At 50.7% G+C, this 15,970-nt stretch overlaps 1 protein-coding gene across 2 annotated transcripts in view; it reads right to left on the minus strand.

Moving 5' to 3' along the window:
• The window catches only part of DOCK11 (dedicator of cytokinesis 11), a 67,893-nt gene extending 54,236 nt beyond the window's left edge, over positions 1-13,657 (minus strand). Inside the window, exon 1 of one of the 2 annotated variants that reach the window (XM_072981124.2) lies at positions 13,441-13,657. In XM_072981124.2, coding sequence (XP_072837225.2) covers positions 13,441-13,545 — 105 coding nt within the window. In that variant the 5' untranslated portion in view covers positions 13,546-13,657. The remainder of the gene's footprint in view (positions 1-13,440) is intronic. The other variant, XM_072981125.2, reaches the window with a different exon arrangement.
• Between the last annotated feature and the right edge of the window lie 2,313 nt (positions 13,658-15,970).

The raw sequence follows: 15,970 nt of genomic DNA on the forward strand, positions 1-15,970 counted from the left end.
TCCCCTCCCCTTCCTTCTTCTTCATAATCCACAACAGTAATTTCATTTCCCATTATCGAAAAGCTCACACGCGGTCGTTAAGAGGACAATTCTCCTCCCCAATTAGCACAGGGACAGTTATAGTGATGAGGCAGAAAGCAAGCAAGCAAAACAGAAACCAACCGCCAGGGACCTTAAGCAGCTCTGAAGATAGACTGCAATACCATAAAAGGCTTTGCTAGAGAGATGCTGATGCCCAGCAGGTATTCAACGGATACCTCTCAGCACTAAGCAGCCCTTAATCATCATCATCATCACATGTTGTCAAGTCAATTCTGACTTCTGGTGGCCCTTTTTGGAGTTTTCCAGGCAAAGAGTACTCAGAAGCGATTCCCCATTCCCTTCTTCTGGGAATATCCTGAGACTGCGCAGCTGCCCCAAGGCCACCCAGGCTGGCTTTTTTTCCTCTGGAGGTCCAGTGGAAAATCGAACTCACAACCTCTGGCTCTGTCGCCAAATAAATATCTAGCTCACGGAGCTATCTAGCCAGCCAGCAGCCCCTACAGACACAGAGAAGATGATCAAGGGTAAGGACGAGTCACTGGAGGCCAAGACCAAGATCACCCACATTTTTGTATTTTTGATCACCATGAATGGTTGTGAAAGCTAGGCAGTAAAGAAAGCTGAAAGGGGAAGAAACCCCGATTTGTCTGAAATGTGGTGCTGGAGGAGAGCTCGGCAGATCCCCTGGCCTGTCAGAAAGAGGAACAAGGAGGTCTTAGAGTCAATCAACCCTGAGAAGGCAGGATTCTTTGGAAAAGGCCATAACGCTGGGAAAGGTGGAAGGCAGCAGGAAAAGAGGAAGGCCCAATGCGAGATGGATGGGCTCATTCAAAGAAGCCACAGGCTTGAGTTTGTAAGAGCTAAGTGGCCTTGACATGTTGGAAATCGCTGATTCACAGGCTCCCCCTAAGGCACAGCCAGCTTGACTGTACAGAACAACAATAGATACAGAGGAGACGAAGGAAGGGATTCTTCCCATGTTAGCAGCTGGCCCTTCTCTGAGAAGAGGGTGCAACCCTCCTGCCTCCAAACATAATAACTGGCAGGGTGTTTTTAAGCAGAGGCAGCTGCTGCCCACGGGGGCCAGGAGGGGACGGGTGGCCGACAGCAACGGAAGCCAAAGGTAACCCTGGGCAGAGTCAATTGATATGGCTTTTGTCCCCTTTCTCTCCTTTTGCACTAATACAATTCCTTAACATTGAAATGAACGGGGAAAAACAGTCCCTCGTGTTGGTTTTGTAGGTTTCGGCCTTCTGGATTGAGAGAAAAACCACTCCCGTAGCTTGGTTCTAAGTAAGGAGGCAGACCGGGGGTGGTGGGGGGTGGGGAGACTTGGAAGCTCCGGGCAGCCTGAGCCGGAGGGCCAGCATGGCCCACTTCCCCTAATCGACCAGCCGCCCTGGCTTCCAGCTTCTAATAGGAAAGTATTTTATTCTCTGCCATCCAAGCCGTTCTGCCTCCTCCTCCCCCCCATCCCTGCTCAGACTCTGCTGGTGGAAAGCTTAGCCATGGACTTGCTGGAACCGCTCAGATCTTTCCATCGCGCGGGCCCTCTGGCCAAAACGGCCGCTCTCCGGAGTCTCTCTCCTCCAGGCCAGCGGCTCTGCAAAGCACCTCCAAAAGGCCTCAGTGGATTCCCGTCCAAGGCTGGCAGAGAAAAGAGAGGAGGACGTCAGGCTTGGTTTGACGGGATTGTTAAATCCACAGCCCTGAAAAGGAACCCTCAGGCAGAATCCTGGCAGAAAACGAGGGATGCGGTGGGCTTCCTACAAAGGAAGGGAACCATGCAAGCCATCGCCACTTCTGGAGACCAAGCCTACTTATTTATTTATTTATTTTATTTATACCCCGCCCATCTGGTTTTGTGGCCCCTCTAGGCGGCTACTTGAACCCCACAACGGTTTCGTCCCGCAGCTGAAAGTCTGGCTCCTGGTACCGCACAAAAGGCAAGCCTGTTAAGACAGCAGGCGGTATTTTCCATCTCCTGCAGGACCCCTGCCTTGGGTTCTGAACGCTCAGCCCACTCCCAAACTTCTGACGCTATTGGCTGAACTGCTCTGATGTCACAACCGGGCTCCAGGCTCCTTTGGTTTGCCATTGGTCGAGCTGCTTCGAGGCCTACCAATAAAAACTGAGCAGCCTTAAAGCATTGGCAAGAAGTGTTTTTTAAAAAGGCTGTCAATGATAACATAGATAATACTTGCTGACTATACACCCCACGTGAGAATATTCCATGGCAGGAAAGTGGGGCTTTGTTTATTTAGTTGCTGCTTAAAAGTGGATGGAGCAGCATTAAGAAAGAATGCGGTACAAGGGAATGGCACACTCACTAGCTTTATACCATGAAAAGATCATGAGATCTCTAATAGTACAGAGATCTTTCAGGCTGAGCCTGTAAAAGTTACCCTCTTGCACCTGAACGCTTGGAAAATCTCCAAAAATAACACAGTCACGTAAGAGTCGTGCCCTACTATATATTTTTGAAGCTCTACTCTAACTTGGATGGGGGAAGACCTTGTGTAGCATCCTATTCCATGAAATATATGCCACCTTTCCTTCTTTCTTTCCTTCCAAAACAAAACCAGCAACACATTTTGGAGAGAGAGAGAAAAGAGAGAGAGATCTATTTATGGATTAAAGATCTGCCTCGCAATCATCCATTGGCCAAATCCAGAATGAGATGAGAGCACAGGGCTGTGTCTTGGAGCGCCTGGCCCGGCGGCCTTCTGGTTAATGTCTGAGGTCTTCAGAGAATGCTCCATCAATCCATGCAAGCAGAACCCAGCAAACGCTCCCTCGCTAATGACCTAATGGCCGCCAGAGACATCGCCTGCTTTCCCAGCTCCTGGTTTTCCATCTCATTACGCGCAAAAGCAGAATCATAAAGCTGCTGTTTTGTAAACAAGCAGATCTCTACCTAAAAGCAACCCAGTTCCAGATCTGCAAGGCTTCCCCCTTCCACCCTGAACCCTCCGATGGGATTCTGCTCCGAGACCGGGTGGCCAGGCCCACAACTATACGCCCCAACTCAAAACCACAAAACCAGGAGACACACAGTAGCTGCCCGGAGGAAACGGTTCATAAAACCAGGGAAGATGCTGTTACATACAGCACTGATGTTACCTGTCTGTCATGGGTTTGGAGGGAAAGTTCCATCCTATGGGGAGTGGAAGGCGGGACATCAGGAGGAGGGGCTGTACTGTATAAATATGTGAAGCGTGTGTGGAGAGTTTGGGAGAAGCTGAGAGACACTGGGTTGTGACGAAGCAGCAGCTGGGAAGAAGAAGCTGTTGTGGGAGTCTGTGTGTCAGACAGGGTACTACTGTGTGTCAGAGTACCAACCTGATAGGTTCAGGTGTCTGTTGGTTAGCCAGAACTGATAGGTTCAGGGTCTGTGCTTCAAGTTAAGGGTTCTGTGTGAACCAAACCGTGTGTATGTATGAGTGAAACTAAGCCACGTTACTTTATCCTATTCACCTGATTGTTTTATTTTCCCTGTGTGTATTTAAAATAAACCTTATTCTTTTTATTGTTTAAAAATCCATCCCTGGTCTGTGTGACTTCTTAAAGGGAATGGTTGGTGGCAGCTTAGTAACTGTGTGACATATCCCAGTAGGTCTGGGTTTGTCACATTGATTGGTGTCCAGCGTGTGGGATACGACTGGTCCAGTTGTCCAGTGGTCCAGCAAAGCCTTGGCAAGTGTGCCCAGAGCAAGGGGGGTCTAGTCAGGGACAGTCTGAGGCGCGTAGGTAATCTTCTAGGTGTACCTCACGGGGAGGTGCGCTAGTAGAAGAACGTGCCAACTGGGGAGACTTAGATTAAGGTGCTCTGAGGCAGCCTAGTTTTGGCGGGAAAAAGCTGAGGCAAAACTGCGTAGCAACAGCGAGCTAGCTTGCCAGCTGAGAGGCCCAGCAGAGGGGGGTAGGCTCTGACTCGATACTGTTGCAAGTGGAGTGCTGAAGAACAGCAGCCTAGAGAAGGCTGGTTCTGAGGCAAGAAGGGAAAAAAGTGGTCGTTTTATTTTGAGGCTTGACTTTTTAAAGCAGCTTGTTCTGAGGGGGGATTATGCCCTTGACTCGAAGCCAGATAGCAGACATGAGTGAAGTGAAAGACCCCCAGATTGACCAAGGTTCTGAGGATGAATTTGGCTCAGTGCCAGGTGACAGCACAGGAGAGCAGGACCCAGAACTCAGAAAAATACTCCTAGCCCAACAGCATGAACTGAGGGTGAGGGAAATGGAGGAAAGATTAGAGAGAGAGAGAATGGAAAAGGAAGAAAGATTAGAGAGACAGAGAATTGAATTGGAATTGCAGAGAGAGAAAATGGCGTTTGAATTAAAAAAATTGGAACTGATGAACCAGAACAATAATAACAATAGGGATTCTGAGGGAGGCCAATTGTCTAAGGCTGACCTGAAGAAATTCCCTGTGTACCACAAGGGAGATTGTCCTGAGGTGTTCTTTTCCTTAGTGGAAAGAGCGTTTGTGGACTTCTCAGTGAGGGAAACTGAGAAGATGACCATCATGCGGTCTTTAATCAGTGGTAGCCTGGCTGAGGTTTATGCCGAGATGCCTGAGGAACTGATGAAAGATTTTGCAGAGTTTAAAAAACTGGTCTTTGCCAGACATGGGATAAATGCAGAGCAGCTGAGACAAAGATTCAGGTCCCTCACAAAAAAACCAGAACAGACTTTTACCCAAGTGGGGGCCCAATTGGTGAGGCTGCTTGAGAAGTGGCTATCGCAGGAGGGAACAGAGACCTATGAGCAGCTTAAAGACTTGATAGCACTGGAACAGTTCTATTCAGTCCTGCAGGGGGAATTGAAATTCCAGGTGAGGGAAAGGAAACCGAGGTCTGTGGCAGAAGCCTCAGAGATCGCAGATTTTATTTCCCAAATAAGAAAGCCCTTGGGTGAGGGGAAATCTGTAGGTAAACCCAAAGAAACCTACAGCAAGTACTCTCAGGGACCAGGGAAAAGCCAGCAAGGGGGAGGGGCCCATGGTGAAGGGAAGCCCTCAGACATGAAACTAAGACCTCAGATTTTGGGGGGAAAACCAAAACAAGATGAGAGAGAATCAAAATACACCAGAAAATGCTATTTCTGTCAGGGAAAGGGTCATCTAATCTCAGATTGTGAGAAATTAAAGCAGCTAAAAGGAATGGTGCCTCAGGAGTCTAGTGGAACCAAGCCAAAAGCTGTGTTCTGTGTCCAGAAAGAGCAAGGCTCAGTGTCACTGAGGGAGCCGGTTGCCATGACTACTCAGTCTGGAACAGCTACCTCTGCTGATCAGGCTGAGGAAAATGGTCCTCTTATGGAGGTAAAGCGCTGCTTGCTGATAAAAACAGATTCTCAGTTGTTTGAGACAGCTGGGGTGGACGTAGGAATACTTGACCGTCAGTATAGGGGGCTGCGGGACACTTGTTCCCAGGTAACCCTGTGCCATCCAGATATTATTCCTAGGGAGTTTATAATCCCAAATGAGAGCATGAAGGTGGCAGGGATTGAGGGGCAGGTAATCTCTCTGCCAGTAGCAGAGGTACCTGTCAACTTTCAAGGCTGGAGGGGAGATTGGCGGCTAGCAATTTCATCGACTCTGCCAGCAGCCGTGCTCGTGGGAAATGACCTGGCTGAACATGTGAAACGGGTGCTAGTGATTACACGCTCACAAGCCACCACGGGGACAGTTCAGGGGGGTAATGATGAGCCAGAGACGGAAGCAGAGGGGAGTTCAGAAGCTGTGGTGGAAACCTTAACCACAGACAGCAGATTTGGACAGAAGCAAAAGGCAGACGCCACTCTCCAAAAGTGTTTTGAACAGGTGACTGACGCCCAGCTAACACCTGAAACCCCAGTGAGATTTCTGGAGAAAAAGGGGATTTTATATAGAGAAACCCTGAGGAATATCCCAAAAGGGGGAGATGGGATCGGAAGTCAGCTGGTGGTGCCTGAAAAGTATCGCCCCATGATCTTACAAAGGGGGCACTCTGACATGTTTGCTGCACTCTTAAGGGTGAAAGGGCCCCTTGATTTGATCAGACAAAATTGGGAGCAGATCACCCAGGATGACCCACAAGACGTTGTGACATACATAGACACCTTGATGAATGACCTAAAGCGAAATCTAGAGCTGGCAGCAGAAAACCTGCAAGCTCAGAAGGTCAGACAGAAAACATGGTATGACCACAAAGCTAGAGAGAGACACTTTGACCCAGGGGAGGAAGTGCTTTGGCTTAGGCCCTGCAGAGAGAATAAACTGCAGCTCAAATGGGCAGGACCATATAGGGTCATTTCCAAGATGTCAGACCTGAACTACCTAATAGAGCAGGAAGAGAACCAAGCAAGGAGGGTGGTTCATGTGAATGCCCTAAAACCCTACTACAGAGGGGAACAGAGGGTTCTATTTGCTATAAAAGCAGCTGATAGTGAGGAAGCTGAATTACCCTTCTGGGAGGGTAGAGGGGAAGTAAAATACAACCCAGAGGAGGTAAAGATCAGTCCTGCACTCACCCAAGACCAGCAGCAAGAAATAAAAATGCTGCTTAGTCAATATCAACAGGTGTTTTCCAACAAGCCGGGGATAGTGAAGGGAGTGATGCATCGGATCCATACAGGGGATGCACCCCCGCAGGCAGTATCCCCATACCGAGTAACGGGACCCTATAGGGACAAGGTGCGGAAGGAGCTGGACGAGATGCTGAGGGAGAACATAATCGTCCCCTCTTCTAGTCCTTGGTCCTCTCCGATAGTCCTTGTAGACAAGCCTGATGGGAGCATTAGGTTTTGTGTCGATTACAGGAAATTAAACCGTGTAACCACTCCTGATGCCTACCCAATGCCCAGGCTAGACAACCTGATTGAAACCATAGGGGGTTGTCGGTTCATCTCATCATTGGACCTGGTAAAGGGATATTGGCAATTAAGAATTGATCCCAGGGATCAAGAAAAGACTGCCTTTTGCAGCCCTTTTGGTCTCTATGAGTTTCGAGTCCTGAGCTTTGGTCTCAGAAATGCACCAGCCACATTCCAAAGGCTGATGGACCAGACCCTGGCAGGGCTCAGTGACTTTACAGTGGCCTACATTGACGACATAGGGATCTTCAGTAATACCTGGGAAGATCACCTGATACACCTGGAGTTAGTGCTGCAGAGGTTAAGTGCAGCAGGGCTAACAGTAAAGGCCAGCAAGTGTCAGCTGGGTAGCCCAGAAATAAAATACTTGGGTCACATGGTAGGGGGAGGAGTGATAAAACCCCTGGAGGCCAAAATAGAAGCAGTTCGTGATTGGCCTAGACCCAACACCAAGAAAAAGGTCAAATCATTTCTTGGGTTGGTGGGCTACTACAGAAAGTTCATCCCGAGGTTTAGCGAGATTGCGGCTCCGCTGACCGATCTGACGAGGAAGACGGCTGATGACCGCATCCCGTGGACCAGCGACTGTGAGGCGGCGTTCCAGAGGTTGAAGGAGGCGTTAATCAACCATCCAGTCCTGCGGGCTCCAGACTTCGACCGGGAGTTCATCATCTACACAGATGCGTCTAACAGCGGGGTAGGAGCAGTTCTGTGCCAGGAGGATGAGAATGGTGACCAACATCCAGTGTCCTACCTGAGTAGGAAACTTCAAAAAGGTGAGAGACATTTGGCAACCGTGGAGAAGGAGTGTTTGGCCATAGTCTACGCGATCCAGAAGGCCAAGCCTTACATCTGGGGAAGACATTTTGTTCTGTGCACTGACCATTCACCACTGCAATGGTTAAAGACAATGAAATCCCACAATAGTAAACTTATGAGGTGGGCTTTAAACCTACAGGACTATGACTTTGAAGTGAAGGTGGTCAGAGGGTCAGTGAACTGTGTTGCTGACGCCTTATCAAGAAGACCTGAAGAATGAAGACGGCGAAAGAACATGGACTATGTGTATATAATGCTGATAAAAAGTAAAATGTACCTGGTTTTGAATTTGGTTTGTATTAATAAAGGTAAATTGATGTACTGTATATGGTAAAATGTTTAAATGCATATTTGCTATGGTTAACTTGGAGTGTAAGTATGAGTAAGTATAATATGGTATGTATAACTGTTGTTGTGTATTTTATACAGGTTGTTTTTTTGGTGAAAAGCACGTTAGCTTTCCCCCTACAAAACAACTTTTAAAGAGGGGAGGTGTTACATACAGCACTGATGTTACCTGTCTGTCATGGGTTTGGAGGGAAAGTTCCATCCTATGGGGAGTGGAAGGCGGGACATCAGGAGGAGGGGCTGTACTGTATAAATATGTGAAGCGTGTGTGGAGAGTTTGGGAGAAGCTGAGAGACACTGGGTTGTGACGAAGCAGCAGCTGGGAAGAAGAAGCTGTTGTGGGAGTCTGTGTGTCAGACAGGGTACTACTGTGTGTCAGAGTACCAACCTGATAGGTTCAGGTGTCTGTTGGTTAGCCAGAACTGATAGGTTCAGGGTCTGTGCTTCAAGTTAAGGGTTCTGTGTGAACCAAACCGTGTGTATGTATGAGTGAAACTAAGCCACGTTACTTTATCCTATTCACCTGATTGTTTTATTTTCCCTGTGTGTATTTAAAATAAACCTTATTCTTTTTATTGTTTAAAAATCCATCCCTGGTCTGTGTGACTTCTTAAAGGGAATGGTTGGTGGCAGCTTAGTAACTGTGTGACATATCCCAGTAGGTCTGGGTTTGTCACAGATGCATAAACACAAAGTTGCACATGTTATCTTTCTTCTGTGTGATGTTTCTGTGAATGGTCTCAATAACATCATGGTCTTTTTCTACATCCGATTTCAGTCTGGTCTCACCTACGAAGATATATATAAGAAATCTGTTGGTTTGAAAGGTGCCACGCATCCCCAGTTTATTATCCTTAGAGGGTTTTTGCCCTGAACAAACAGTTTGGAGGCTGTCATGTATTGCATAACCATAACATTTGTTGTTGTTGTTGGAGGGAGCAGCCTAGATCTTTAAATGACAAGGGCAAGCCAGCCTAGGGCTGGGTGATACGTTTCACGTTTTCTCTGTTCCTGGAAGAGGAAAGAGGGAAAACCCAACACATCCTTTCCACTGGTACTTAACCTCCTGAAAGACTGGCTTTCTTATGAGTGATCAGATGACCGAGATTCCAACTGCCAGCTTGAAAGCGAAACTGAAAAAAGATATATGTACTGTAGTCAAGTCTCTGGTAAACAAGTTTGAGCTGTTGACCCAGGGAAACAGATGATTTCCCAGGGGTCCCATGCGCTTTCCCCATGAGCAACACAACACAGTGGCTGGGAACTATAGCATCATGTCCTCATAAGATGAAGTCTCCCCTTCAAGGATGATGAAAGAGAGAGGCCCAACCACTGTCCGTCCGTCTGCCACTTATTTGACACTCAACCCACCTGTAAGGGAAAGGGTCTTCTTGGCTTTAACGCCCTCTTCCCCGAAACAGGATTGTCCGGTCTTAGCCATGCGGAGACTCAACTTTAAATGCGCTCAATGCCTCGGTCAACTCTATTTTTGACGCCTTACCAGATGGCATCCAGAGACTTAATGGAAAGTGGAGAGGGACTTCAACTAAAACAATTAAGTTCTTAATGGGCAGTGGGGTTTCTCTTGATACACAGGCGGGGAGGGGGTTGTGGGAAACCCAACGGCAACATGGGAAGAGCCAAAAGGAGGGAAAATTCATGTCTGACACTAAACTAGGAGTTGGTGGTTGTTCTTAATTTTGGGGCCAGGCCTGGAGTGGAGAGCTAGGCATTATCCAAGATTTTCTTCACACCGGGTTGATCCTGGGGAACTGAATGGATCACTGGTCCCCAGTTGTGTTTCTATGCCGGGAGTAGAACCTTCTTACAACATTGGTGATGGAAGAACATCTTCCATCACGAGTATTCTTCCAGTGTATCAAGGAATATCTTCCATCCAACTGGAAGGTAGGAAAATAGCTTCCAGGATGCAGAAGAAGATTCAGGGACACAGTTTTCTCCTCCCACACCTGTCTGCCACCTCCCATCGTCCACCACCTGAGAAAACCACCCCCCTCTGCCTAACAGTAGAGCTGGCTCTGCCTCTCAGAGTGATAGTCCCTTTGGTTTCCTTTCATGACTCCGGGAAATATTATTTTTGTGGGCAATGCCTCCCAGAGTATCTCAGCTAAGCACAGCTAATGGAGAGCTGCAGAAAACCTTTCTTATGCTCTACAATGACTTTTCAAGTACGGAATGGTGCTGTGGATGAAGCTCCAATCACTTTTCCATTTGCTCCACCCTGGGAATAGAACAGGTCAGAGCCAAGACATGATGGATCAACACTGACTCCACAAAGTCTGCTTCCCAGAAACATCTGGAATGGTCATTTGGCAGCAACTGGAAAAGGCCATGCTGGCTGGTTATTTCTGTTCGCTGTCACCTCTGGGGGTCCTCTCGTTTTTACTACTTGTTTGTTGTGGTTGTGGTTATGCGTGGTATAGAAGTGATTGACGAAGGAAGGAAGGAAGGAAGGAAGGAAGGAAGGAAGGAAGGAAGGAAGGAAGGAAGGAAGGAAGGAAGGAAGGAAGGAAGGAAGGGGAGGGATGAGGAGAAGGGAAGGAGAGAAGGCAGAGGAGAAGGAAGGAAGGAAGGAAAGGGAGGGATGAGGAGAAGGGAAGGAGAGAAGGAAGGAAGGAAGGAAGGAAGGAAGGAAGGAAGGAAGGAAGGAAGGAAGGAAGGAAGGAAGGAAGGAAGGAAGGAAGGAAGGAAGGAAGGAAGGGGAGGGATGAGGAGAAGTGAGGGAGAGAAAGAGGAGGAGGGATGAGGAGAAGGAAGGAAGGAAGAGCAGCTCTGCATCTGAAAGAAGACTATTCGTCATTCCTTGAACCCAGGTCTCACAAATCCTAGCCCAGCACTTCAGCCACTCTACTACACTGGCTGTAGCAACAGTGAAGCCATACAAAGAGAAGGGAAGAAGCCAAAGGAACAGCGAGAACCATTCAAAAGAAGGCAAAAGACACACTTGAGAAACAAATGAAACAAAAGGGTAGCTCAAACATCGGGGCAGTCCAACTTAAGAAGACGGGGCTTATCCCTCCTTCATTTAGGCAGCCTGATTCCAGCATCTCTCTCTCTCTGACAGCAAAAAAATTGGATGAAATGCTCCTTTCGTCGAGGGCTCATTCAGCTGCTGATGCAACCCATAACAAACACCCTTGTGGCTTTGCTCTCTCTTTCTTGAAGACACCTCCAGGCCAAAGAGGAAGCCTGGGTGTGTTTTCTTTTGCTGCCAAGCAAGACATTGTGTGCCTTCAGGGTATATGAACAGTTGCACCAAGGCTAAAGTGCAAATAAGTCGGGGTCTCTCTCTCTCTCTCTTTCCCTGAGCTTGGAAAAGTTTCCGTTTTCGGAGCGGTAAACCCCCAGAATTTCCCAGCTAGTAGAGCTACTTGATTCCTGGACGAACAGGCAAAAAACAAACAAACAAACAAAAAACAAACAAAACAAAACAAAACAAACAACACCTGGAACTCTCAAAATTCTGGCTTCCTTTCCGTTTTTTAACAATTCTGCAAAGATGTCCCGACCCTCTCCCGAATCAGCTTTGTTCCCCTTGCAGATACAAGGATATAAATCCACATTAAAGAGTTGAAACAGCCGCCACGCCCCAGTTTTTGGCACCTCCTGAGGAAATAACAGCCCGCTGGCGGCTCCTCCAGCATCTGCTTTTCCAGACTGTCATTTTCCCGCAGAGTATAAATCCGTATGGCGAGAGTTCAAGATGACGGGGAGGAGGAATAATTGCAATGAGACGCACTGCATATACTTTGGGAAAAGACGTTGGCCCAGCCAGTTCTACCGAAGAAGAGGTGAGCGGTTCTCGGCTGGACCGGAAAGCACATCATTGCTGCCAGCCAAATCTAGCTCAGCTCTTTCGTGCAGGAAGCAAGTTTTGCTTACTTTCACAAACGCAACAACTCAACCGTCCCCTTGAAGCCAAGACAGCAGGAACTAGAAAACCCACATCTCTGCCACCATGACACACAGTGAAATGCTTCGTATTCATGCTGGCGGAGGCCTCGCAATGGGGGGGGGGAGACACATCCCCTGCTGCATCAGAGTCGGACAAACCGAGCAGGAGCTTAAGGTTGGGCTGCCAGCAGGATCAGGCCTTCCCAAGAAGGCTGGGCACCTTTTTGAAGCTGCAACTGGCACCAGAGTTTCGTATCCCCGGGCATTTCTGGTTGTTTAAAAAATTCAAGCTTCTAGCCCTTATGACGACTGTTGGAGAAGCAAAAGGAGGTGTGTGTGTGTGTGTGTGTGTGTGTGTGAGAGAGAGAGAGAGAGAGAGAGAGAGAGTGAGTGAGAGAGAGAGAGAGAAGCCATCTCTACCACCGTGAAAGATGGAATACAAACATAGATAAGAATAGCTCAAGTCATGCCAGTTGCCTAAGTTGAATCGGCTCTCGGCCACTCTCCTTCAAGAGCAGGTCCTGAACCCTGGGTCAGTCGGACTGGGAGGGGGGGCTAAGCATGGGCTGCCCTGCAAGAGAGCCACCTGCTCACCCTGGAACCGCCAGCTTCCGATTCACCCGCTGAGCCTGAATGGGTGCCACCAGGCTTTGCCTTTCGGAGAGACAGGACTCCTTCATTCAGCAGGCCTCGGCAAGGGTCAAGGCGAGACCCTGCAAGGTCTGGATCCGGGGCCAGCCTGCTGGGGAGCAAACCCTCTGCTAGCCAGCAAAGGCAAGGAAGGTGGGGGCGGGTGGGTGGATGTGAAGGTGAGCATCTCTCTGTGGGGTTGGGTGGCGGGAGCCATCAAGGAGCCTCTCACTCCTGCTCTCCTGGGAAGGCTCAGTTGGGGGGCTGGCCCAAGAACTACCACTCCCCCCCCGAGGGAAAAGAAGCTGGAGCCCCCACCACCTGGGCCAGGAAGCTGCCGGTTCCTCCTCCTCCCACCCTGGGTGGGGCCTTCCTTCCTCTTCCCAGAAGGGCAGAGAAGGGGATCTGGTGTGGTGGGGGGGGGGGGGAGGAGAGGCGACCAGGTTCTCCCATTGGGGTGGGTGGGGGGCGGACTTGGGAGGGATGCCAAGGCTGTGACCTTGTCCTCAGTCTGGGGGGGGGGGCAACCCTCACATCCCTTTCCTTCCCTTTGACAGCAGCCACGCCCCCTCCCAGCCCCCAAGCCCGCCCCTCCCCCTCCTTTGCCAGGCCACCCTCGACCCCCCCACGCCGAGCCCCTCCAGGTCCTGGCCCCCCCTCCCCTCCTAGCCATGCCTTGGCCGGCCGGCCCCCCCATTTCAGCACCAGAGCCGAGAAGCGAGCGGCCCCCGAGCATGTGCAGAGCGCGCGCGTCTCGGGGGAGGCCGGCCACGTGGGGAAGCCCGGGCCCCGATCCCTCCATCCCTCCCTACTTCCCATCCCTCGAGGGCTCACCGTCCCCGGCGCGCCGCCGCGCACCGCCTCGGAGACGCTCTGCCGGAGCTCGGCCGCCGTGCCCGGTTTGCTCAGCCGCTTGGTGAATTTGCGCACCTCGGCCATCGCTTGGCGGATCGCGGGCAGCGCAGGCGGGCGCGCAGGCAGGCAGGCAAGCAAGCAGGAGGGAGCCCCGCGGGGCCCGGGCGCGGGAGGGCCGCCTCCTCCTTCCTTCCTTCCCTCCCGGCTGCCGGCCAAGGGAGGAGCGAGGGGCCGGCCGAGAGCAGGGGCCCGCCCCGGCGCAAACAAAGGGAGCCGCGGAGGGGGCGAGCCAGCCCGCAGAAGCTGCTGCTGCTGCTCCTGCCGCCGCCGCCGCCCAGGTGCTGGATCGGGGCCCGGAGGCTCCCCTGGGGACCCTCCGCCTGCCCCCCGCCCCCCCACCGGCCAGGGACCCCCCCCCCCGACCCCCCAGTGGGGCCCTTGGGGAAGGAGAGGACGCGCTCCTCCCTGCCTCTCCTTTGCCACCCCCTCGACTCCCCCTTCGAAATAAAAGGCTCCTTTCTCTCCCCGTGGGTCCGAATCGGCCGCTCCCAACGAGGAGCCTCCAAAGCCAGGAGCAGCCCCCTTCCCCGAAGGTGAGAAAGCCCCTCCTGGAAAGCCTCGCGCGCCCCTGGAGCGCCACCCGGGGAGGAGAAGATGCGCCTGCCCGCGCCCCCTGCGTCTTTTCCGGGGCCTTTTTCCATCGGCTCCCGGCACGCACCGCCGTCGGCTCTTCCTAGGAAGAGCTGCAGGGCAAACGCTCGAGAAATAATATTTGCAACACATGGATACTCATTAGAAAGTTTTGTTGCAAAGTGGAGCAAACCGTAACTTTTCTCCCCCCCCCCTAAAGGTTTATATATAGAATTTATTTATTTTCAACTTGTGTTGTTGCTAAATGCAAACAAAACCCTGTTGTAGGTCAGGAATAGAAGCAACACAACTTTGTTTCAATTCCTCCCCTGGTGGTAAACAGGGGGGGAAAATCGCTGATTTTCTTTTCAGGGTTGAGTTTACATCATTTCAAAGGCCTGCCTTTTTCAGTGGGCTTGGCTCTTCTGGGGAAGGTGGGGAGGAGGCGAGCCCCTCTCAGAAGGGCAGGGAAGGGGAGATTGTAGAAGGAAGCCGCTTCCCTCTGTGCTTGGAAAAGTCCCAAAGTCATTAAAAAAAAAGGTGGGGATCTTCCCAGAGTCAGCTTCTCCTGCAGACCATCTGGCCATCTTGGCCCCCGACCATCTTTCTCTCTCCTCTTTCCAAAACCCTGCAGAAAACCAGTAGAAAACCGTGGAGAAAAGAGAATCCAAGAGCTGGTCTGTCTCCCTGGCTGAAAATTGAGTTTAGGCTCAAACCTAAAAGGTGGGGGGAGAAAAGACTGGAGAGGAGCAGAAAAAACAGGACCGGGGTTTTACTCTCTGTTCCCACCCAGTTCTCCGTACAGCGTTCAGAGGCTGCAGCGTGAACGAGAATCAACCACCAAGAGGGAACTCAAGCGTCCTGTTCGGGGGACAGAACAGGAGAAGACATAAATGTCATCAGGGAGTCCATCTAGGAGAAGGAAAACTCCGATTTCAAACCTCCACTGCCTTGTGGCTCTATCCACTCATGGAAAAGGCTTCAGGAGATAACCTAAAGCAAAATCCGGAGCTGGAGTCCCGAAGGCAGTTCATGTCGTTCTGCCAACTCCTGCGACGTTGTTGGAACCAGTCGTATTGGCTCTTGCCTTTCCATTGGACCATTTCAGCAACGTGGAGAGGGGGGATCTGCTGCTTGGGTAACAGCCTATCCTCCATATTACTTTACCCAGGCTTCGTGCTCTGGAGAGGACACTCCTCGATTCAGAGCATGTTACCATAGTCTCTTGAGACTGAAGGATGCCTATGATGAGTCCATCTCATAGAATCCTAGAATAATGGAGTTGGGGGCCTCAGAGGCCATCTAGTCCCACCCCCTGCTCAAGGCAAGAATCCCAATCCAAGCAGATGGGACAGAGGGTTGACCCATTTTCTTTCGAAGGCCTCCTGCATCGGAGCGCTCCCCTCCCCCTCCCCGAGGTCATGGGGTTCCATCGTCGTACTGCTCTTAACAGTTCAGAAGCTTTTTCCTGATAATTCAGCCGAAATCTGGCTTCCTGTCACTTGAGCCCATTATGACGTGTCCTGTACTCTGGGAGGATCGGGAACAGATCCTGCCCCTCCTCTGGATGGCAGCCTTTCAAGTCTTTGCAAAGTGCTCTCCCATCTCCCTTCGGTCTTCTTTTCTCAAGGCTAAACAGGCCCAGGTCTTTCCGCCTTTCCGCCCAGGGCTTGGTTTCCAACCCCCTCATCATCCTCTTTGCCCTCCGTTGAGCTTGCTCCAGTTGGTCGGCCTCCTTCTTAAAGTGTGGCGCCCTGGACTGCTCCTGAGTCACTACAGTCAGTTCCAGATTTTGATAGACCCATCCAGCCATTACTGCCTCTGTCATGCAATTTCAGTTCCTCATTTGACTTCTTCCAAGAAAACCGGGGGGGGGGGG

Source organism: Pogona vitticeps, chromosome 11 (assembly GCF_051106095.1).
Source record: "Pogona vitticeps strain Pit_001003342236 chromosome 11, PviZW2.1, whole genome shotgun sequence".
Lineage (NCBI taxonomy): Eukaryota > Metazoa > Chordata > Lepidosauria > Squamata > Agamidae > Pogona > Pogona vitticeps.